Source organism: Aulonocara sp. 'chitande type north' Nkhata Bay, linkage group LG9 (genome assembly GCF_057382095.1).
Source record: "Aulonocara sp. 'chitande type north' Nkhata Bay isolate Kocher_YH1m ecotype deep benthic linkage group LG9, A_spYH_male_GT1.1, whole genome shotgun sequence".
Taxonomy (NCBI): Eukaryota; Metazoa; Chordata; class Actinopteri; order Cichliformes; family Cichlidae; genus Aulonocara; species Aulonocara sp. 'chitande type north' Nkhata Bay.
Genome location: NC_141352.1, coordinates 10,169,801 through 10,195,607, shown reverse-complemented (window position 1 = coordinate 10,195,607; position 25,807 = coordinate 10,169,801). Strand labels below are relative to the sequence as shown.

The 25,807-nt window shown below is 43.3% G+C and overlaps 1 protein-coding gene across 1 annotated transcript; it reads left to right on the top strand.

The window, feature by feature from the left end:
• The first annotated feature begins 4,827 nt into the window (after positions 1-4,827).
• Positions 4,828-12,739, top strand: LOC147321622 (uncharacterized). The gene is made up of 2 exons (XM_086305656.1): positions 4,828-5,390; positions 7,165-12,739. Exons 1-2 carry the CDS (start codon positions 5,373-5,375, stop codon positions 9,604-9,606), a joined length of 2,460 nt encoding a protein of 819 aa, XP_086161782.1. The 5' UTR covers positions 4,828-5,372; the 3' UTR covers positions 9,607-12,739.
• Positions 12,740-25,807: the final 13,068 nt, after the last annotated feature.

Below are 25,807 nucleotides of genomic sequence, written 5' to 3'. Positions count from 1 at the left end.
TCAATTCAATTTTATTTATATAACGCCAAATCACAACAAAAGTCGCCTCAAACCCAACAATCATATGACCCCCTATGAGCAAGCACTTTGGCGATAGTGAGAAGGAAAAACCCCCTTTTAACAGGAAGAAACCTCCGGCAGAACCAGGCTCAGGGAGGGGCGGCCATCTGCTGCGACCGGTTGGGGTGAGAGAAGGAAGACAGGATAAAGACATGCTGTGGAAGAGAGACAGAGGTTAATAACAGATATGATTCAATGCAGAGAGGTCTGTGTCAGATGTTTAGTTACTCCTCGGCCTCCTTTAGCAATAATGATATCTGTAACAAATGTAGCGTATTTGCAGCTCTGGAGGCCAGGATTACTGAATTGGAGACTCTGCTTCGCACCCTTCATTCACCCATAGCTAGCCAGGCCCCTGTAGCTGGTGCAGCCGAAGATGGCGTAGGCCCCGCTAGCTGTTCCCCGGCAGACCCCAAGCAGCTGGGGAAAGATGGCGGCTGGGTGATGGTGAGGAGGAAGCATAGTCCTAAACAGAAGCCCCAGGTACACCGTCTAACCGTTTTTCCCCACTCGGCGAAACACCCGCTGGGGGTCAAACTCTGGTAATTGGTGATTCTGTTCTCAGACACGTGAAGCTAGAGACACCGGCAACCATAGTCAATTGTCTTCCAGGGGCCAGAGCAGGCGACATTGAAGGAAATTTAAAACTGCTGGCTAAGGGTAAACATAAATTCAGTAAAATCATAATTCACGTCGGCAGTAATGACACCCGGTTACGCCAATCGGAGGTCACTAAAATCAATATTGAATCGGTGTGCAACTTTGCCAAAACAATGTTGGACTCTGTAGTTTTCTCTGGTCCCCTCCCCAATCAGACCAGGAGTGACATGTTTAGCCGCATGTTCTCCTTAAATTGCTGGCTGTCTGAGTGGTGTCCCAGAAACGATGTGGTCTTGTTAGGAGAGACGGCATCCATCCCACTTTGGATGGAGCAGCTCTCATTTCTAGAAATATGGACCAATTTATTAAACCCCCCAAAATATGACTATCCAGAGTTGGGACCAGGAAGCAGAGTTGCAGTCTTACACGCCTCTCTGCAGCTTCTCTCCTCCTGCTACCCCAAAAACCCATCTCCATAGAGATTGTGTCAGCTTCCAAAAAGACAAAAAACAAACTAAAAACCAAAAACAAACAACTTAAACATAAACAATTACAAAGAAAGAACAATACAGTATCCACATCTGAACCAAAGAGTAAAACAGTGAAATGTGGATTATTAAATATTAGGTCTCTCTCCTCCAAGTCTCTGTTAGTACATGACTTAATAATTGATCAACAAATTGATTTACTCTGCCTTACAGAAACCTGGTTGCAGCAGGATGATTATGTTAGTTTAAATGAATCAACACCCCCGAGTCATTCTTTTTTTTTATTTTATTTTTTTTTGCCTGTCCCGTTTGGCTCTTTTGCCATCAGAATTGTTGTCTAAAGGCAAAGAAAGATGCCCAACGGATTTACTTTACCAAATTGACCATCCCAGCCTTGCCGTAATGGTCCATTTGATTCACCTTTTATTGTTTATTTTATTTTCACTTACTGAATACGGGACAGACTTGACTGGGGGAAAGAAGGGGAGAAAGAGAGAGGGAAAGAGAAACAGCTGAGAAGAGGGACGGGGGAGAAGGGCAAAAGACAAAAACCAACAGAACGGGCAGAGAAAAAAAAATGCATATATCAATCACCTGGGTCACCTGCTGAGAAAGAAAGAAGAAAACAAGCAGAAGAGAACAAGAGTAATAGAATAAACAACATCACAATGATATATGGGAATATGACAGTAAATACTAAATATTAAACATTATTGTGCAGCACATAAGATCAACAGAACACAGTGTGCTTTGAGGTAGGAGCCAAAAAGGGTGTAGTTTGTGGGTGTGATCACCCGTGTGTACACCTGTGAGCATGGACGCGCTTGTTTTTTTAAAAGGTTCCTTCATGTAATGATCTGCTAGAGGGTGTGGGGGGGCCACAGCCCCGTCCTCCAGGGCATGAAGCAGGTATGGAGGAGATCAAAACTCCAGACATCCAGAGGCCCCCAGAACACAAGAGACCAAGGAAGACCAACAGAGGGGCAGCCGCGCCACTGTCCCAGAAAGAGCTGAGGAGAGTCCCAGATGAGGGCTCACTCAGCAGCCGCGGAGCAGAAGCCCGGGGGAGTTGCAGTGACGCGCCCGTGAGCTCCGCCGGCAGCCAGCCGTGCCTGAGTGACCGAGCCCCAGGCCGAGAGGCCGGGGGCACCCCACCTCCGAAGTGGCCCGAGCCAGCCCCAGGCTCCAGGCCCCGATAAGCGGCCGTCAAGGAGTGAGCCGGTGTGTACCTGGACGCCCACCCCCGGACACAAAGAACCACCAACGCACCGATGTCTGAGGGGGTCCGCCACTGGCAGGGGAAGTGGTGGTAGGGGGAGATAGGCCTCCAAACCTTGGAGGGCCTGAGATGTCCCCAGAGAGGTGGCGCCTGACACCCAACCTGACATATAGACACAGAAATACAGGCACACACATATACAAACATCCATTCCCACCCTCATGCTCTCATGAATGACTTAGTTAGAATGACTCTCCCCCGAGTCATTCTAACTACCAGAAATCTCGAAGCACAGGCCGAGCGGGCGGTGTGGCAGCAATTTTTCACACCAGCCTATTAATTAATGAAAGACCCAGACAGACTTTTAATTCATTTGAAAGCCTGATGCTTAACATTGTTCACCCCAGCTGTGAAACTCAGAAACCAGTCTTACTTGTTATCATCTATCGTCCACCTGGGCCTTACACAGAGTTTCTGTCTGATTTCTCAGACTTTATATCTAATTTAGTTCTGAGCTCAGATAAAATAATTATTGTGGGTGATTTTAACATCCATGTAGATGCTAAAAATGACAGCCTCAACATGGCATTTAATCTGTTATTAGACTCAATTGGTTTCTCTCAAAATGTAAAAGAACCCACCCACCACTTTAATCACACTCTGGATCTTGTTTTAACATATGGCATAGAAACTGAACATTTAACAGTGTTTCCTGAAAACCCTCTCCTGTCTGATCATTTCCTGATAACATTTACATTTACAATAATTGATTACACAGCGGTGAAGAGTAGACTTTATCAAAGTAGATGTCTTTCTGAAAGCGCTGTAACTAAGTTTAAGAATATAATCCACCCACTGTTATCATCTTCAATGCCCTGTACCAACACAGAGCAGAGCAGCTATCTGAACGCTACCCCAACAGAGGTCGATTATCTTGTTAATAATTTCACCTCCTCACTACGTACGACTCTGGATACTGTAGCTCCTGTGAAAACGAAGGTCTCTAATCAGAAGTACCTGACTCCGTGGTATAATTCTCAAACACATACCCTAAAGCAGATGACTCGTAATCTGGAGAGGAAATGTCACAAATTTAGAGGATCATCATTTAGCCTGGAGAAATAGTTTGCTGCCCTCCGCAAAGCCAGAACATCTTACTATTCATCACTGATTGAAGAAAATAAGAACAACCCCAGGTTTCTCTTCAGCACTGTAGCCAGGCTGACAAACAGTCAGAGCTCTTTTGAGCCAACCATCCCTTTAACGTTAACTAGTAATGACTTCATGAACTTCTTCACAAATAAAATTTTTATCATTAGAGAAAAAATTACCAATAATCATCCCACAGATGTAATATTATCTACAGCTACTCTTAGTACCATTGATGTTAAGTTAGACTCTTTTTCTCCAATTGATCTTTCTGAGTTAACTTCAATAATTACTTCCTCCAAACCATCAACGTGTCTTTTAGACCCCATTCCTACAAAACTGCTTAAAGAAGTCCTGCCATTAATTAATTCTTCTATCTTAAATATGATCAACCTATCTCTAATGATCGGCTATGTACCACAGGCCTTCAAGCTATCATTAGAAGACATAGCATACATTTTCACTGCTATGCAGATGACACCCAGCTCTATCTGTCCATGAAGCCAGATGACACACACCAATTAGTTAAACTGCAGGAATGTCTTAAAGACATAAAGACCTGGATGGCCGCTAACTTTCTGCTTCTTAATTCAGATCAAACTGAGGTTATTGTACTCGGCCCTGAAAAGCTTATAAATATGGTATCTAACCAGATTCTTACTCTGGATGGCATTAACTTGGCCTCCAGTAACGCTGTGAGGAACCTTGGAGTCATTTTTGACCAGGACATGTCCTTCAACGCACATATTAAACAAATATGTAAGACTGCGTTCTTCCATTTGCGCAACATCTCTAAAATGAGAAATATCCTGTTTCAGAGTGACACTGAAAAACTAGTTCATGCATTTATTACTTCCAGGCTGGACTACTGTAATTCATTATTATCAGAATGTCCAAAAAACTCACTGAAAAGCCTTCAGCTAATCCAAAATGCTGCAGCAAGAGTCCTGACAGGGACTAGAAAGAGAGAGCATATTTCTCCTGTTTTGGCTTCCCTTCATTGGCTTCCTGTTAAGTCCAGAATTGAATTCAAAATCCTGCTCCTCACATACAAGGTCTTAAATAATCAGGCCCCATATTATCTTAATGACCTTGTAGTACCATATCACCCTATTAGAGCACTTCGCTCTCGCACTGCAGGCCTACTTGATGTTCCTAGAGTATTTAAAAGTAGAATGGGAGGGAGAGCCTTCAGTTTTCAGGCCCCTCTTCTGTTGAACCAGCTTCCAGTTTGGATTCGGGAGACAGACACTATCTCTACTTTTAAGATTAGGCTTCAAACTTTCCTTTTTGCTAAAGCATATAGTTAGGGCTGGACCAGGTGACCCTGAATCCTCCCTTAGTTATGCTGCAATAGACGTAGGCTGCCGGGGGATTCCCATGATGCATTGAGTTTTTCCTTTCCAGTCACCTTTCTCACTCACTATGTATTAATAGACCTCTCTGCATTGAATCATATCTGTTATTAACCTCTGTCTCTCTTCCACAGCATGTCTTTATCCTGTCTTCCTTCTCTCACCCCAACCGGTCGCAGCAGATGCCCTCCCTGAGCCTGGTTCTGCTGGAGGTTTCTTCCTGTTAAAAGGGAGTTTTTCCTTCCCACTGTCGCCAAAGTGCTTGCTCATAGGGGGTCATATGATTGTTGGGTTTTTCTCTGTATCTATGAAGCGCCTTGAGGCGACCTTTGTTGTGATTTGGCGCTATATAAATAAAAATTGAATTGAATTGAATTTGAGCTTTCCATCACAGCTTCTTTTGGTCAAGGATGAAATACATATAAATATATTTTTTGTTCCAGCTGATCATCAGGAGGCGATGAGCCATTTAGATTCAGCTCAGCCACTACAGAGGAAACAATGACTTCAACCCAAAAGGTGAGCAAAAATATCTCTGTTATTGAAACTGTGTGCACGTCACAACTCTCATTGTAACTCATAATTGTAATGTGATAATATCACCAGAAGGTGGTGGTAACACACCTACGACGTGTTTGTTGACATCTTTGATTCCACTAATGGAGTTTCAGTTTGTTCCACGACTGCATTTAACTTGAGACTGACATGGCGGGAGCATATTGACCGGATTGAAACAAATGCAAAAAAGTTATTAATGTTATGAGGTGTGTAGCTGGGAGGGGTTGGGGAGCGAGCTCTTCTGCTTTGAAAAGACTTTACCAGGCATTAATTAGGTCGGTCTTTGATTATGGGTGTGTGGCATATGGTTCAGCAGCTCCCTATGTGTTGAGAAGTTTAGATGTTCTGCAATCGGAAGCCCTTAGAGTGTGCTGTGGAGCTTTTAAGACGTCTCCAGTTGGTGCCCTACAGGTGGAGATGGGAGAAATGCCCCTAGATCTTAGGAGGAAGCAAGTATCGGTGAATTACTGGGTTCATCTTGGTGGTCATGGTGACGCACATCCCACAAAGGAGGTACTTTTGGAATGCTGGGAGTATGGAAGAAGTCAGAAGGATCATTTTGGAAAGGTGGGGAATCAGTGGGCTAAGGAGTGTCAGGTGTATGAATTTAAAATATGTCCTGCAGTAGTGTTCTCTGTGGTTCCCCCATGATTATTGGAGACCCCTCCTGTGGACTCCTGTATTCATGTGTTCACGGATGGTGCTAAAAGTCCAGTTACTGGAAGTACAGGGTTTGGAATAGCAGTTCCGTCAAAAAATATTGGAATACACAGACGCACTTCAGATGGACTGGCAGTATACTCGGTTGAAATGGTAGCAATTTTGGTAGCATTGAAATGGGTAGAGTGTTCGAAAATCAGGCAGGTGGTAGTGTGTTCTGACTCGGCAGCTGTTCTTTCAAGTCTACAATCATTTTGTTCGAAGACAAGGCAGGGCATGCTGTATGCTATTCTGGAGACTATCAGCAGAATAAGGTGTTGTGGTGGCAATATTCACTTTCTTTGGCTGCCAGCTCATGTAGGGATCAATGGAAATGAAAAGGTGGATAGGTTGGCGAAAAGAGCGTTGACTAAAAATAGGACTGAGATGGAAATTACAAGCAGCGGATCTGAAGCAAAAGGTATTGTTTGGAGGCAGGTTGTTCAGGAGTGGCAGAAGCGGTGGGATTCAGGGAGTACGGGCAGGCAATTGTATCATCTTAAGAGGGAGGTGGCAGTGAGTAGGTTTTATGGGGGTAATAGGAGAGATGAGGTGGTCATTACCAGGCTTAGACTGGGACATTGTGCATTGAATAAAACACTACAGATGATAGGAGAACATGAGACGGGGCTTTGTGGAGTGTGCCAGGAGGAGATGGAGACAGTAGAGCATGTAATACCCTTACACCGCAGTAAGGGTTATGATGTGCAGAGGAAAGTTCTGCAGAATAGATTGAAGGAGTGGGGAATTGGGGAATTTAATCTGAAGAGTGTGTTGGAGGGTAGTAGGGCACAGGTGAGGGAACTGGTGGGGTTTCTGAAGGATATAGGTGTTTATGAAAGAGTGTAGGGTTTTTTTTGTTTTTTGTTTTTTGTTTTGATACAGCTTGTAAACTCACTGTCTGACCCATACTCCGGAACAGTAAGAGGTGGTAATGCTCCTTTACGTTGGATGTCAACTGCCGTTAAACACAAAGAAGAAGAAGAAGTAGACTGCATTTCACTCACTGCCTCTGTTTGTATCTCTGTCACTGCAGGACCAACATGGAGCGAGAAGTCAGCGCTCTCAGGAGGCCGACAAACCTCACAGAAGAAAGGGAGAGAAAACATACAGCTGTGATGAGCGTGGGAAGGATTTTACCAAGGCTGAACACCTGAAAACACACCAACTCATCCACAGTGGAGTTAAACCGTACAGCTGTGACTTGTGTGGAAAATCTTTTACCCTGGCTGGAAACTTAAAAAAACACAAAATCATCCACAGTGGAGTTAAAGCATACACCTGTGACTTGTGTGGAAAATCTTTTACCCAGGCTGGAAGCTTAAAAAGACACCAACTCATCCACAGTGGAGTTAAAGTGTACACCTGTGACTTGTGTGGAAAATCTTTTACCCTGGCTGGAAACTTAAAAACACACCAACTCATCCACAGTCGATATAAAGTGTACACCTGTGACTTGTGTGGAAAATCTTTTACCCAGGCTTTTAGCTTACAAACACACCAACTCATCCACAGTGGAGTTAAAGCGTACACCTGTGACTTGTGTGGAAAATCTTTTACCTGGGCTGGAAGCTTTAAAAGACACCAACTCACCCACAGTGGAGTTAAAGCATACAACTGTGACTTGTGTGGAAAATCTTTTACCCAGGCTGGAAGCTTAAAAGCACACCAACTCATCCACAGTGGAGTTAAGGCATACGCCTGTGACTTGTGTGGAAAATCTTTTACCCTGGCTGGAAACTTAAAAGCACACCAACTCATCCACAGTGGAGTTAAGGCATACACCTGTGACTTGTGTGGAAAATCTTTTACCCAGGCTGGAAGCTTGAAAACACACCAACTCATCCACAGTCGATATAAAGTGTACACCTGTGACTTGTGTGGAAAATCTTTTAACCACACTGGAAGCTTAAAAAGACACCAACTCAGCCACAGTGGAGTTAAAGCGTACACCTGTGACTTGTGTGGAAAATCTTTTACCCACGCTGGAAGCTTGCAAACACACCAACTCATCCACAGTGGAGTTAAAGCGTACACCTGTGACTTGTGTGGAAAATCTTTTACCCACGCTGGAAGCTTGCAAACACACCAACTCATCCACAGTGGAATTAAAGCGTACACCTGTGACTTGTGTGGAAAATCTTTTACCCACGCTGGAAGCTTAAAAAGACACCAACTCATCCACAGTGGAGTTAAAGCGTACACCTGTGACTTGTGTGGAAAATCTTTTACCTGGGCTGGAAGTTTAAAAAGACACCAACTCATCCACAGTGGAGTTAAAGCATACACCTGTGACTTGTGTGGAAAATCTTTTACCCAGGCTGTTAGCTTAAAAACACACCAACTCATCCACAGTGGCGTTAAAGCATACACCTGTGACTTGTGTGGAAAATCTTTTACCTGGGCTGGAAGCTTACAAACACACCAACTCATCCACAGTGGGGTTAAAGCGTACACCTGTGACTTGTGTGGAAAATCTTTTTCCCACGCTGTTAGCTTAAAAAGACACCAACTCATCCACAGTGGCGTTAAAGTATACACCTGTGACTTGTGTGGAAAATCTTTTAACCGCACTGGAAGCTTAAAAAGACACCAACTCATCCACAGTGGCATTAAAGCGTACACCTGTGACTTGTGTGGAAAATCTTTTACCTGGGCTGGAAGCTTAAAAGCACACCAACTCATCCACAGTGGAGTTAAAGCATACACCTGTGACTTGTGTGGAAAATCTTTTACCCAGGCTGTTAACTTACAAACACACCAACTCATCCACAGTGGAGTTAAGGCATACACCTGTGACTTGTGTGGAAAATCTTTTACCTGGGTTGGAAGCTTAAAAACACACCAACTTATCCATAGTGGCGTTAAAGCATACACCTGTGACTTGTGTGGAAAATCTTTTACCCAGGCTGTTAACTTACAAACACACCAACTTATCCACAGTGGAGTTAAAGCATACACCTGTGACTTGTGTGGAAAATCTTTTACCCAGGCTGTTAGCTTACAAACACACAAACTCATCCACAGTGGAGTTAAAGCATACACCTGTGACTTGTGTGGAAAATCTTTTACCCACGCTGGAGGCTTAAAAACACACCAACTCAGCCACAGTGGAGTTAAGGCGTACAGCTGTGATCAGTGTGGTAAAGCTTTTGCTCGCCATACCTACTTACAGCATCATCAAGTTATCCACTCCGGATTTAAGGCGTACAGCTGCCACATTTGTGGAAAAACCTTCCGCTGGCTAAGTAGCCGAAATATTCACCTCCGCATTCACACTGGAAATGACGTTTACTGCTGTGACCAGTGTGGTAAACTGTTTGTGAAATATAAAGACTTACAACACCATATGTTTACCCACACTGTTGGGAGACCTTATAAATGTGACGTTTGTGATAAGACCTTTAAAGCTCCACGTTACCTTAAAATCCACCAACAGATCCACACCAGAAAGAAACTGCAAGTGCAGTTACTGTGAGTTATGTATGTATATTGTTATCTTCTTATTTAAGACTGACTTTTTGGATCAACTCTTCGCATTAAATTGTGTTTGCATGTAGGGCTGCGCCATATTATACCGTTCACGGTAATACTGGTACAATGCTAGGCAACGATAAGAAAATGAAATATTGCGGTAGAATATGGGTAGACCGTGCATGCGCAGTGACGAAAAAGCACGGTGGTAATTGAGAATGAGAATGGGGGGGAAAGCAGATTGTTGAGTGAAACGGATGAACCAGAATTAGTTTGTAAAAATGGTGCAACTTAACTGGTGTGGTGTTTGTTCGTCAGATAGACAACAAAGCACATTTTTTTTTGCACTAAGGTGCTTGTAAATCTGGGAGTAATCTGGGTCCTAAACTCCTTTAAGGTCCCGAAGTCAAACGAATATCACTAGGAGTTAAAAACTGTCTAAATTCTTCCATCTTTAATAAAACAATCAGCGCTGTTGCTTTACCAGGTGTAACTATGATGTTTAACACCCAGGCATCCATGAAAACAGAATTCATTACATTTAGCAGAGTTAGAAGTTAGCAGGAAGTTAGCGGAAGTTAGCTCGCTAGTTTCGCTAGTTACCTAAGCATGATATAGCATGTTCTGACTGAGAGATTTCTGAAAAAATTCAAACGTACAGCTCTGCTATCACTTCCAACATAAATGAAGACAGGAAACAAAACAGCAGTGACGTTTGTAGGGTTACTGAAGTTTGGCTAGCTGGTATGTAATGTGCTACATGATCGCTAGCGACACAGCTATGTTAGCATAACATAAACAGAAAAGCTGGAGGATGAACGCTAACACTTTTCCACTCAATAAAAGTTAACGTGAAGGTTCCTGATGGTTAGAGACAAATGCAATCGCATGGCAGGATGCTGTAAACAGACCAAACTTCAGTCAGGAGAACAACTAAGATAATCCATCCACAATATGAGGTTAGTCATTAATATACTGCAACAAGAATCAGAATCAGAAACTTTATTGTCATTGTCACAAGAACAATGAAATTAAGAATGGTCCCCGATCATTGCATCATCCCTAGCAATATCAAAATATAAATAAAACAATAAAATTCAATAAATAAAATAGATAGAATACTTAAAATACTAATAAGACGTAACAGTAAAACATTCACATACATTCCCACACACATGCTTCAGACCGTGCATAGATTAACACAAGAGTGGCGTGATGGACATTTTTTTGTAGTACTCAGATGTGTTATTGCAGTTGGATAACAACTGTGTTTGAGTCTGTTAGTCCTTGAGCTGATTGCCCTGTACCGTCTGCCTGAGGGCAACAGTTCAAACAGGGAGTGGCCAGGATGTGAGGTGTCTTTTATGATATTTTGGGCCTTTTTAAAACAGTGGACGTTGTGTAGAACTTCCAGTGTGGGGAGAGAGCAGCCAGTGATCTTTTGGGCGGTGTTAATGATCCCTTGGAGTGCTTTCCATGAACAACATGAGAATAGAGCAGCTGTGATAGAATACAGAATTAATGAATCAATGGTACAGAAGTAGAGGAAGCAAGAAGAATGAGTTGAATAGTTTGATTTATCTGACTGCTTTGTTTCGCTTAATGTGCCTAATAATCCCATGCACCTTGTGGTCCGAAAAATACATATTTGACTTTTTTATTTGGCACACTGCAGTTTAATGTAGCAAAGCACCTCTTTTTAACTTCAGTGGATGTTATACATGGTTATGCTCAGGATATGTCAGCCCATTTCTACTGGAAATGCCTTTTGGTTAAACTTTCAGAAAGGAATTTGCATTTGCACTGTTAAATATTTATATAGCTTTAATACACATAAAAAACAGCTGCTTGTTTAAGTAAAATAAATGGATGTTTGGGGGTTTTTTTGCACTGTATTTATTTGCCCAAGAGTAAGTTTGCTAATGATGTTGGTTGAAGCTAATAGAAGCAGTCACGAGAACTAAATAATAGCGCTGTTTTAACGGCACCCTCATCATAGTGCTCTCAAATGCAGCAGCAATCCATTTACTCAAAGTCATAACAGATAGAAAGCAAGGCAGTAGCCTGTGTTCAGAAAAACCCAAAAACATTTTATTCAAATATAATAACCACAATGGTGGAGAGGGAAACAAAGAGAAACTGGCTTCTTTTTCCAGTATAACCATGTTTACAGGCTGTTCTAGTGTTTATGTTTTACACGCTTGTCCAAACAACAAATAAGTTAAATTTCAAAAGGTCTTTTCCAGCGAACATAAGAAGAAAATAAAAGTCTGGCGTAGAGTTAAGTCTTCAGTGTGATTTAGTGCATCTCAAATAAATGAATAATCCAAAAAGTATTGTTAGGATTTAAATATATATATATTCTTAATGCTTATTTTCTGATTAGATTGTTTCATGTATTTTAATAATAGAGGCCTTTATAAACCAGGCCCAGAGGTGACAAAGATCTAGGTCGGAAGGTGACAAGTTGCCCTGGCAACAGACTTTAGAAAGGAGAAGTAAAAAAAAGAGGAAGTTTAGTGCAGAGCTGCACCTGAAATCTGACACAAAGAAAGAGGAACTGAGTAAACTGAGGGTGTGTGTGTGACGTGCAGCGGAAATATATATAACCATGCTGGCTGCTACTGCTTTCAGACCTGAGCGTGTGTGTTCATGTGTTCGGGTCTCCGTTTCCGGAAATGTAAAATAAAGATAATTTTTTTCAGCTTTCTTTGCTGCCAAAAGAATTCAAAGAACGAAATTTATAGTATCTTTATTAATACTGGAACAAACAAGCAAATAAGGTAAAATATTCCCTCCAAACAAAACGTTTAAAAACATACAAATTTGACAGGAAATCTATCTGCACCTTCCAGTGTGCAATGTGGCAATAAGTTCGCCCATGTTTGGACTTCTTCTGTGTTCCGCAAATCAGTCCGTGGATGATTACATTGCTCCGCCCATCAAAAAGTCTACGCATGCGCGAATATCTCAGTTAGTGGACTGACGATTGTTGGTTGGAAAATTTTTACATTTCACCCAACCTTACTGGGTAGTCTAAAGAGCACTGAAAGGAAGGCAACTGGACTTCCTTGAAGATGTTTCAACTATCTTCCGAGAAGCTTCTTTGGTCCTAAGAGCAATTAGGTCGGTTTACCAGGTCCCAATTCAATTTGATTTTGACTCTATCAGAAATATTATTCTTATATTATAATATTATAATTATGATCATATAGCTTGGATATATATAGTGTAGCCCTGACAGAGCCCATCACCCACTGGGAACGAGTCCTTATTGCCGGCAATGCGAACCAAGCTCTTGCAACGGTTGTATAGGGATCGAATGGCCCGTAGCAATGGGCCAGACACTCCATACTCCCGCAACACCTCCCACAGGACACCCCAAGGGATTGTTCCTCCTGTATCCGAGGTTCGACTAGCGGACGAACTCTCCTTTCCAGCACCCTGGCATAGACTTTCCCAGGGAGGCTGAGGAGTGTGATCCCCTGTAGTTGGAACACACCCTACGGTCCCACTTCTTAAAGATGGGGACTACCACCCCGGTCTGCCAGTCCACAGGTACTGCCCCTGATCTCCACGCAACATTGCAGAGGCGTGTCAACCAGGACAGCCCTACATCGTCCAGAGCCTTCAGGAACTCAGGGCGGACCTCATCAACACCAGGGGCTCTGCCACCAAGGAGTTGTTTAACTGCCTCAGTGACCTCGCCCCCGGAAATTGGCGGGTCATTCCCCTCATCCCCAGACTCTGCTTCCTCCTCGGAAGACGTGTCAGTGGGATTAAGGAGGTCCTCGAAGTATTCCTTCCACCGCCTGAAAATTTTCTCAGTCGACGTCAGCAGCGCTCCTCCAGCACTATACACAGTGCAGGTAGAGCACCGCTTTCCCCTCCTGAGACGCCTGACGGTTTGCCAAAATCTCTTCGAGGCAGTCCAAAAGTCTTTTTCCATGGCCTCTCCGAACTCCTCCGAACTGTTGAAGCTCTGCCGGAGGTGTGCGTGTGTGATCTCGCGGACTGGGGCCTCTGCTAGATGTTCCCAGCACACCCTCACTACGCGTTTAGGTGCACCAGGTCTGTCCAGCGTCCTCCCCCGCCACCTGATCCAACTCACCACCAGGTGGTGATCAGTTGACAGCTCAGCCCTTCTCTTTACCCGAGTGTCCAGAACATATGTTTGCAGGTCTGGTGATACGATTACAAAATTGATCATCGACCTACGGCCTAGAGCGTCCTGGTGCCACGTGCACTCTTATGTTCGAACAAGGTGTTCGTTATGGCCAATTTGTGATTAGCACAGAAGTCCAATAACAAAGCACCACTCGGGTTCAGATCAGGGAGGCTGTTCCTCCCAATCACGCCCCTCCAGGTCTCGCTGTCGTTACCCACGTGAGCATTGAAGTCTCCAGGTGGAGCACCTTCCAGCACCCCCCCATGGACTAAGGCACCACCAGACACTCGCCTTGGGCACCTTCCCCGGGCCTGGCTCCAGGGCGGGGCCCCGGTAACCCTATCCCGGGCGGGTTAACTGTTCGCTCGATGTTCTTTTCATAAGGGTCTTCTGAATCGCTCTTTGTCTGGTCCCTCACCCAGGACCAATTTGCCATGGGAGACCCTACCAGGGGGCAAAAGCCCCCAGACAACATATCCCCTGGGATCCCTGGGACACACAAACCCCTCCACCACGCTAAGGTAGCGATTCAAGGAGGAGATTTTCCAATTGGCTAAAAATTACAGGGGAGAGGGATGCTGCTAGCTAGCCAGTCCTGTATAATATGGCCTTAAAGCGAGCAAAAAAAGGTAATTCCTGGACTTTTATGCCAATTTGGACAGAAGACTGGGGTTTTGTGCAACAGAAAGATCATGCTATATGTGCCCTTTGCCTTGAGAGTGTTGGTTGCCAGACCTCCAATGTTAAACAACAGTTTGAGATGAAAGATCAAGAAGCTTCAAGTATGAGGCAGAGAAAGTTGAATCAATTACACGTGCTGTGTCAAGATATGAGAAGCAAGCAAGTACTCTTGCACGTTTTTACAGCTGCTAAACATCATGGACCATAAGTAAGTTTTCGTATTGGGCAGTGCATTGCTAAACATGGAGAGCTGTTTACAGACGGAGAATTTATTAAGGAGGCTTTTCTCTCAAGCTCAGAGATGTTATTTAATGGGCTTCCAAACAAAGATGCAATTAAAGCAAGGATTCAAGACATACCTGCATCAGCCAGAACTGTGGAATGATACATCCAGGAAATAGGTAACAATGTCAGAGCCCAACAAACAGCTGCTTTGAAAGAAGCCCAGGTGTTTAGTGTAGCTTTGGACAAAAGCGTTGATATCAGTGAGGTTCCACGTTTGGCTGTTCTGGTAAGATCCTGTGATGTGGAAGTACAAGAGGAACTCTTCTGCTTAACCCCGATGCCTGAAAAAACGTGATGTGGGGTGTGGTGAGGCGTGGTCGGCGACGCCGTGCAGGTCTGCAATCACGTCCGCCGTGTGAAAACACGCTCTAAATGATGATCTGTGGTCCCGCCGTGCCTTATTCACACCACGTGAGGGTATTGGCAAGGTTTTTAAGGAGTGTTTTGATGAGCGAGGCATTGGCATTACATTGTGCTGTGACAAATAATGATGCACCAGCCATTGCTGGAAAACACAGGGGTGCTGTTACCTTAATTGAGGAACAAGTTGGTCATCTCATCATTAAACAACACTGAATAAAAGAGTTAGAAAACCTTTGTGCCAAGATGTCAAATTCAGATCTTCATGACGCCATGGCCACAGTGGCAAAAATCGTGAACTTTATAGTTAAGCGATCTGCTTTGACACCGCCAATTCCAGTCTGTGCTCGACGAGATGGATAGCTCATGCATAGACATCCCACTCCACTGTGCTATCAGATGGCATAGCTGTGGAAATGTTCTGGAACAATTTGTGGATTGTTTTGATGTGGTTAGAAAAAATCCTGGCAGAAAAGGTGCAAAGCCGTCCGAAGTCAGAGACGAGAATTGGGTTGAAAAACGGGACACTTCAGCGAGTTACAAAATGTGATCCCCAGATAACACAACTGGCAAATACAAAGCAGCGGCAGGGATCACATTAACCTGCAAATCCCAACATAACTCTTCCAAAATTATTAGACACCCAAGCAATGGCACTGGATTCGCTACTGACGCCAGGTGAACTCCAGGAAGCTCTGATAAATATGCCCAATCATAAGGCTCCAGGTCCAGACGGTTTTTCAACAGATTTTTACAAAGAATTCTGGACGATTGTGGCACCAGCTTTTCACAGGATGTTGCAGGAAATCAAAGAAAATGGTAGACTACCACCATATATGAACTCTGCAAATATCAGTCTCTTACTAAAACCAGGCAAAGACCCTGTATTTCCTTCAAGCTATCGTCCAATATCCCTTATTAATGTAGACCTTAAAATAATCTGCAAAGCTCTCTCAAAAAGATTAGAGAAAATAACCCCCCTTTTAATTCATCCTGACCAAACTGGTTTTATAAAAGTTAGGCACTCATCAACAAATACACGTAGATTACTTAATTTAATAGACCACTCATGCAGTAAAAACATTGAAACCATAATCTTTTCTTTAGATGCAGAAAAAGCATTTGACAGAGTTAACTGGAAATTTCTATTTGCAACTTTACACAAATTTGGTTTTGGATCCTCTTTCATAAACTGGTTAAAAATATATAATTCCCCAACAGCTTGTGTCAGAACAAATGACCAAACATCCTCCAGCTTCCCTCTCTTGAGGGGTACCAGACAGGGATGCCCACTCTCCCCTTCACTGTTTGTAATTTTTATTGAGCCAGCAGCAATTAGACAGGCTACAACAATTACGGGCATAAAATGTAAGAATGTAGAACATAAAATCAGCCTTTATGCGGATGATGTGTTACTTTTTCTCCAAAATTCACAAACCAATCTCTCTGGGGTAATTGCATTGATAAATTCTTTCTCAAGTGTCTCAGATTATTCAATTAACTGGTTGAAATCAACAGTTCTTCCGATTAATTGCTCCTTCCATAAATTCTTCTCCTTCCCCACTGCAATCTGGAAATATAAAATATTTAGGTATTAATATCTCTCCTAAGCTTTCACACTTAACTAAATTAAACCACATCCCACTTCTAAAGAAAGTAGAAGGCGATCTGACTAGATGGAAATCTTTACCCATATTACTCATGGGAAGGGTCGCCGCTATAAAAAAGATGGTCTTGCCAAAAATAAACTATTTATTTTCAATGATCCCAAATAAGCCATCACAAGATTGGTTCAGATCTCTAGACTCGTATATTTCTAAATTCCTTTGGAAAGATAAACCCCCACGTATCAGCTTAAAAACACTACAAAAGACCAAGGATAAAGGAGGATTAGATCTGCCAAACTTTAATCACTATTTTTTAGCCAATAGGCTTCAGTTCATCTGTTTGAGTACTTGTTTGACTACTTACGATTGTTTTGTTTTTTTGTTGTTGTTTTTTTGTACTTTTCATATTTTACATTTATATTTATTATTGAAACTTGCACCAAGGGAGCGGCACTCCAATTTCGTTGTACTCTGTACAATGACAATAAAGGCTATTCTATTCTATTCTATCTCTAGATGGTTTAAACACACCCTCTTAGATGAACCTTGGATAGATGTAGAACAGGCACTATGTAATAATCTAGAAATTTCATACCTACCATTTTTCAGCTCAAACATCAAACGACATGAATGCTTTAAAAGCATCAACATCAGCTCTTCTCTGACAGCATGGTGGGAGATTCTAAAAATGACAGAGTCTTCATTAATCCCATGCAAACGTACACCTATCTGGAACAATCCGGACATATTACAAAACAATAATATGATAAACTTTCCAGTTTGGAATTTCAAATGAATTAAATACTTGGAACATATATTGGAAGGAACAAACTTTATTTCATTTGACAGACTAGTTACACAATATGGGATCAACAAGAAACGATTTTTGGAATATCAACAAATTAAATCCATAGTAAAAAGAAATGTAATCCTAGTGAAGCTGAATTACAAACACCATCGAGTGTGGTACAATTTTTTAGTCTAAAAACCCCCAAATTATTGTCTAATATATACAGAACACTTTCTAAAATAGATGAATCAATATCCCTTCCTTGCAAAATGGGAAGCAGATTTATCGATCAGCTTAGACCAAAACCTTTGGTCTCAGATATGCTTAAAAACCTTTCAATGGATCAGCAATCCTAGTTTTCAATTAATACAATACAAAATATTACATAGAGTGCAATATACTGGTCATGGGATGTTCAAGATGGGCTATACGCTGTGAAGATCAGAGAAATATTTTACTGCTATTGTTCATGGTCATCATCACTACCATTGCATTAATAACATTAATAACATAATCTACAGCATTGATATTGTATTCAGATGTTTAAACATATTGGCACCCAATTAACTTTTATTACAGGTGCAGTTATAACCACTTTAAAGTGTTGAGTTAAATCTATAATCTTAAATGCTTTTGAATGCTTCATAATGTTAAAAGTTTATATGCAGATTATATTGCATTATAAAAGAAAGCCCTAACTCTGAGTACACTCTGTGCCAAAGTAGACAGGAAACGTAGGCTTTTGCAGAGCGTGCTTGTGAAAGTGAAACTAAAGCAGAGTCTAAGTGTGAGTTACTTTGAGAAGCTGTTGGGAGGATGCTATTTGAATAATCAGGTTATTCATTATTATCTTTTATTCATTTATATCTTTTTATTAAGCTTTGAGTAGTGGCATTCATTTACAGCATTTATTCAATATATTACATATATATATAGTAGGGGTGCAACGATACACAAAATTCACGGTTCGGTTCGGTTCGATACTTTGGTGTCACGGTTCGATATTTTTTCGATACAAAAAAATGTTCATGCATTTTTAATTTGTCATTTATTAAAATTATAAATATATATTTTAACTCAAAAGTACAGTTTTTAAATTTAACCCTAACCCTTGTGCGTGTTTTTTATTTTGACAGCGAATGCGCACCTGCGGACCACTTATGTGCAGCCCTGGTTATTTAGCTCGTCATATCGCAGCCACAGAAATTCTTTTGTCCATGAAACCATAAAGCTGCACTTTCTTTTTGCCTTATAGTCTGATTTGTCATAACTTCTCCGTTTTGTGGTAAGCTTTTCTTTGGCTGTCACTTCTTCACCCTGACCTGTCTTATTTGGCTCAGCAGAACTGAAATGCTTTTACATGCACTCACATAAGCTCAGCGATTCTCTGCGCGATCAACCTCTCACATGTTTAAGCTTGCTGCGGGAGATTTCACTTGTCATGTTTGCATAGTAAGCTAACGATTAATAAGACGATGTCAGAGGAATTGGTGCACAAATTATCATCACTCACAGATCAGTACTGTCGCTCTCTATACACAGTTCGCACGATTGCAAAGTGAAAGCAAAAAAACGAGCGCAAATTCAAACGCGACTTTAATATGTCACATATTGACAGTGGCTCACCGATGCCAATGACATAATTACCCAGCTACATTTCTGAAAGAATGCAAAAGCATTGACATATATTTTTCCTACAATAGCCCGACGGGCAGGGCAGAGATAGATTTTGGTAGCCCGACTGAAAAAATCGCTAGCTCCGGGACGTCGGGCTAGCGATATTGCAAGCCCTGTATCTGATTGAGGAATCACTCATCTTTGGAAAAGAGAGTTTATTACAGAGAAATGGCTCTTTCCAAAATAAAAGCTATACTATCCGCTTCTTCTGGGCTATATTCTCAGCAGCATAAGGAGAATCATGTGCTAACAGCTGTCTAAATGACTCGGCTAAAGTTAGTAGCATGCTTGCTTTTTTTTGTCTGCTTCCACTTGTCTTTGCACTAGGATGATGTCGGCGTAAATGTGCAGTCATATTCGTTGTGTTCCCACTAGTGCTTTCAGGTTAATCTCGTTGAAATGACCTTAACGCCACAACACGGCAAATCTCCGTTAACGAGCTACCGCCGATCGCTCTGTGCATGGGGCTAGACGGCCAACACGTTAACGAGCTAACTGCGCTAGCACACTAGTTCACACCAATGTAATTGAGCATTGCATGGCACATCCAACATACTGTTTTACTTTAGTCCATGACTCGCTTACCTTCAGGGTCATACGTCACATGAAAACCAAAATAATTCCAAACGCCAGATCTGAATGAGGGTGGGGGAGGTGCCCTGCGCTCTTCCTTCTGACTATGCTGTCTGTGTTGAGCGCTCAGTGGATCTGCGCTGGACAGTGCAGCCTAGGCGGAGTAGTCGAACACAGATTCACTGAGCGCTCAACACAGACAGCATCGTCAGAAGGAAAATTGATAAAATAAATTACAAATGTTGTATTGTTCGATACATATGCGTACCGAACCGAAAGCACTGTATCGAACGGTTCAATATCGATACGAATATCGTTGCACCCCTAATATATAGTTATAGTAAACTGCTACACATCTGAGAGTGGCCTCTGTCTGGTTGTGAGCGTTAGTGGGTGAGGTGAGAGGTGACACAGAGTGCCAATTGAGGTCAGGACACACACACACATACACACTGTAGGTAGGCTTATGTTCTAGGTGAGAGTTCAGACATATTTTGCTTGTAACTGCATTTTTGTGCGTGCAGAATTTCTAGTTTGTTGCAGAGCATGGCCCGAGGTTTTGGAGAAGCGAGAGCGAGCTACCGGAAGCACCTGGCGTGGAGGCGAAGAAGATGCTCTTTCAAACAGTGTTAAAGTCGTTAACGGAGCATTTGTGGTTTTGAAACTTATGCATGTGATGATGCATGAGGGGGCGTCATAAAATTAAACCCTGATGGTATAAAACAACTGCTTGTGTATTGTAAGGGAGATCGATGCTGTCTGAGTACAGTGTTCATCTCCCACACGTGTGTTCATTAAAATCATCATTTGACTCCACCCGGCCGGATCAGTGTTTTATTTTGGAATTCCTCCTGTATCCCTCCTCAATATTTGAACCCTTAACAACGCCTTCCAACAACTGCTCACACTGTCTAGCAAATACACCGGACAATTACATCCACGCTCTTTGGTTCTGTCCACCAGTTCAGAAGTTTTGGCGCGAGATATGTGAAGACTTATCAAAGTGTCTGAAATGTAACATTCCAGCCTCCCCTTTAGTATGCGTGCTGGGCAACTTGGATGAGGTCACTGCAGAAATAAGCATGTTGTTTTTACGGCCCTATGCATTGCCAAGAAAATGGTCCTCATTAACTGGAAAAATAAAAATAATCCTAATTCTAACCAATATAAAAACCATCTAATAGATCACATTAGTCTTGATACAGCCTCTGCCATCACATTTGATCAATCCCTTTGGGCTCCTTTGATCGGCTTCATCACCTAGTGGGGGTGGGGGGTCATGGTTTGGTCCTGCCTTCGCTATTGTGGTTGATATGGGGGTAGGGAAGGTCTTAGGACGTCTGGGGAGTCCCTAGGGACGTTTCCCTAGAGGGACTAACCTGGGGGATGTGGCCATGACCTGGTTAGGGGCTCTGGTGGCTCTTAGATTGTGTTTTCCTTGTGGCTGCATACAGCGGAGATGGGGGAGGGTCTGTGCTGGCGGATGTTGGTTACTGGCCTGGTAGCCTGGCTGCTGCTGGGTGGGTCCGAGATGGGCGTGGAGGCTTGGGGGTCTGGGGGTGCTCGGCCCCCGGTCTGGGGTGCTGGCTGGGCCTTGGGGGCTTGGGTCCTGGCTGTTGTGTCGCCAGAGCTGTGGGTGGGTGGGTGGGTGGGTGCAGGTGGGGCTTAGCCCCAGTGCAGGGGACCTCTGATGCATCGGTCCAACTAGGGGGCTCTCTAACTGGTGGGGAGGCTGTTATATCTTTGCAGGTGGTCTCCTCTCTACAGGAGCTCACTCTGCAGGTGGGGGAGAGATATAGGAGAGGTGGAGAATGAACTCAACCTGGATGTCTATTGTGTTGTGTAGTTCGGGAGATGATTGGATGATGGGGTGCAGTTTTCTCCCGGGTGGAGTCGGGTGGGCTCCCCCGGATTCTGTGGGGCTGGGCGCTGCTGCTGCTGTGGGCCCCGGTCCGGATGGGCCTGGGCCCCTTTGCCCTTCCCTCCCCATCTCCAGCTGCCTCCCTCTTCCCGCTCCACCACAATCACCCACACATTCAGGGCCTTGGGTTAAAGGTGTGTCACCAGGGTGCAGGGGAGGCATCCCCCCCTCTGTCCCCTTCTGGCTGCCTCTGCCTGAATTTTATCCCACAACTTAGACATTCACATTACTCACACTCTCATTACACATACATATAGGATCTTGGGGGTGGGCACGCTACACTGTTTCCAAATTACCATCAGGGTGTACAACCTCACCCCTGGCGTCGTTGCCCACCTCCCAATTTTAAATACATGTAGACATTGAGAGCTAGCAGGAGGGGCTGTGCGCTTACCTGCTGCTCTCTGGCAGGTAGCTCCATGCCCTCCTTGGTTTTAAATGCACCTTAGAACACACATGCATCAACACTACAATGAGCGGGTGGAGGGAGGTTTGGAGTCTTCTCTCACCCCCGTTCTCTGCGGCCTGCTGGAGCGGGGGGGGGGGGCTAGGAGGAGTTGGCCGTCCGACTGCGGTCTGGAATGTGGGGCCTCCCTGCTGCTGCCGAGCCGGGGCAGTCTGCTTCTCTCCACCCCAGGGAAAAGGGTTACACTACCTGGGTCTTGGTGCAGTTTCCCCCTCCGGGGGCAAGGGTACCTAGCCCTGGGGCTTAGAGTACGCTTGGGGAGTGTGATTGTGTGTACAGCGTCTCTCAATGTCTGTCTCCACATTGGGTGAATGTTGAGTGCATATGAGAGCATGAGGGTGGGAATGGATGTTTGTTTCTGTGTGTGCCTGTATGTCTGTGTCTATATGTCAGGTCAGGTATCAGACGCCACCTCTCTGGGGACATCTCAGGCCCTCCAAGGTATGGAGGCCTATCTCCCCCCACCACTTCCCCTGTCAGTGGCAGACGCCCGCAGACATCGGTGCCTGGGGATGGGCGTCCAGGTACACACCGGCTCACTCCTTGGTGGCTGCTTGTCGGGGCCTGGAGCCTGGGGCTCGGTCACTCAGGCACAGCTGGCTGCCGGCGGAGCTCCCGGGCACATCACTGCAACTCCCCCTGGCTTCTGCTCCGCGGCTGCTGAGTGAGCCCTCATCTGGGACTCTCCTCAGCTCTTTCTGGGATAGTGGCACAGCTGCCCCTCTGTTGGTCTTCCTTGGTCTCTTGTGTTCTGGGGGCCTCTGGATGTCTGGAGTCTTGATCTCCTCCATACCTGCTTCATGTCCTGGAGGACGGGGCTGTTGCTCCCCACACCCTCTAGCAGATCATTACATGAAGGAACCTTTTAAATACGAGCGCGTCCATGCTCACAGGTGTACACACGGGGACTCACACACACAAACTACACCCTTTTTGGCTCCTACCTCAAACCACACTGTGCGCTGTCGATCTTACGTGCTGCACAATAATGTTTAATATTTAGTATTTACTGTTACACTCCCATAGATCATCATGATGTTGTTTTTTTATGTTGCTCGTTTTGTTCTTTCTTCTGCTTGTTTTCTCTTTTTTCTTTTTCAACAGGTGATCCAGGAGATTGATATATGTATTTTTTGTCTGCTTATTTTGTTTCTATTTTGTTTTTTGCCCTTTATCCCCGTCCCTCTTCCCCGTTGTTTTTCTTTCCCTCTTTCTTTCTCCCCTTTCTTTTCCCCAGTCAAGTCTGTCCCGTATTAAACAAGTAAAAATAAAATAAAATGAACAATAAAAGGTGAATCAAATACACCATTACTGGGATGGTCCATTTAGTAAAGTAAATCCGTTGGGCATCTTTCTTCGCCTTTAGACAATAATTCTGATGGCAAAAGAGCCAAACGGGACAGGCAAAAAAAAAAAGAAAAAGAAGAAGGATCTAAAACTTGGAGATATAGTCATTATAATGGATTCTTCTGCACCATGTGTTTCCTGGCCACTTGGAAGAGTTCTGGAAACCATTCATGACAAAAATGGACTTGTACAATCTGTACTTTTAAAAACAAAAACTAACATTCTTGAAAGACCTGTAACTAAACTTTACCTGTTACATTAGACATTGGTATAAAAGTGTATTTAAATGCTCTGTTTGCTTTTGGTTATTTATGTGACTTTATATGTCTAAAGTAGACTGTGTGAGTGGCTCCTTATTTTCTTTGTGATTAGAATTGCCATGTCTGATAGCCATTACAATTAGTGGTTGGGGCGTAGGAGCCATTTTTGGGTTAATAACATATGTGGCCACCAGAGGTCACCTTTTTCTGTTTTGGTATGGTTTGTTCATGTAAAGGTATTTAAGGTAGACACACTTAGTCGGCATCAGGTGTGTCGTTAATTGTAAGAAGGCAAACAGTTTGTGACCGGCAGTGTTGGGTAAGTTACTTTAAAAAAGTAATTAATTACTAATTACTTAGTCAGTACTCTACAGTACGCAGAGGTAGCATCTCTTCCACAATGTTGCCTGCAATCATTTTTTAAAGCTCACCTTCAGACGTTTTCTGTGCTGCTGAAGTAAAATCCAGCTTTGCCTGCTTAGCAGGAGTTGCCATGGTGTTATCCATGGATGATGAACAAGAAGTGTTCGTCTATGCTCTCATGTCATGCGCTTCATTAGATTACTCATGCTATTAACAGCTGCTGATAGTTTTTTCTCGCCAAGACATATAGCTTACATATTACTGTAATATTCTTGTCTGCTTGTTTCAGAAAAGTGAAGAGACGGGAATATGTCCATTTCATAAAACAGCCACTCGCTTCAGCCGAGTCCGACATCTTCCGCTTTAGAATACAACTATGCAGCAAACTGGTGCGAAATGACACGCACCTACACTACAGCAATGTTAAAGCGGCAGAGTTTACTTCTATGTTTAGAAGACAAATTATTGAAATTAAATAACAATATTCAGCGAGTTTAATTATTTTACAATGTAACGCAAGTACATTGAACAGTAATTAGTTACTCTACTTTTTCAGTGGAAAAGTAATTTAATTACAGTAACGCGTTACTTAGTAACGCATTACACCCAACACTGGTGACCGCTGCGCTGTTATGTTAAGATGATATTGGAATAAAGACCAAAAAGGAAGAGATAAGTACTGCTGGAGCTATTGGACTGTTTAATTAATTCATGCATACCAGGGACATCGTGTCACCCCCGTTAACGACCACCTCAGTGGCTTCAAGCGTAGGCTTTGCCTCTACAATTATTCCTGTTAAATATTAAACTCCACTGAGACAGCTGGTGACACAAATCTGAAGGCTAGACTGTCCCAGTTTCCAGCCTCGCATTTCCAGCCTTCTCAGTCTTCGAAGGATCCTGCCCACATAGACCGCGAAGGCTGGTTCCTCTGAACAATGCGGCTTATGTTTTGGGATACACAATTCATAGCGCGGCGGTGGGTGTGGATAATTTTTCCGCAAAATGCAGCAGAAGGGAGCGGCCGAAGAGTGAACTTCGCATTTATTCATGTGCAAATGTTTAATAATGAAGAACATTAAAACATTACTGTTGGCCACATGTGAGCAAAGTTATGAGACATTAGTGATGTTTGTGCTAGAGATGGCACGATACTACTTTTTTATGTCCGATACTAATATCTTAAATTTGGATATCTGCCGATACAGATATGAATCCGATGTAGTGTGTCTTTTAATTAATAAAATAGTTTTTTAATATCTTGCTGCATTTTGTATAAGTTCATACTCAAGTTTAAATAAACAACAACACTAAAGCTATTCTGTTATACCTGTATGTAAAAAATACACTGCACCCAAAATATTTCATAGTTCAGCAACAGTGATCAATCTAATAAACTTAAACCTGCTCCATCTGTTGGGTCTGTCTAGCACAGGCCCACCGCTGGAACGAGACAATTTAACTACACAGCAAAAGCACCGAACACCAAGTAAGCAAAGTTCTTTGTGTTACTCATGCATGAGGGAGACCGGAGCCAGATGTCGTTCCGCCCACTTGACCTCTGTCGGACTCTCAGCCAGGTTCCCCATAGCACTAATTTTATTGTGGTTAGATGAATATGCATAGGTTCATCAACATATGACGTCTACATACACACAAAGAGTACCTTGCCTGTGCGTTGTGCAAGTGTGTGTGTGTGTGTGTGTG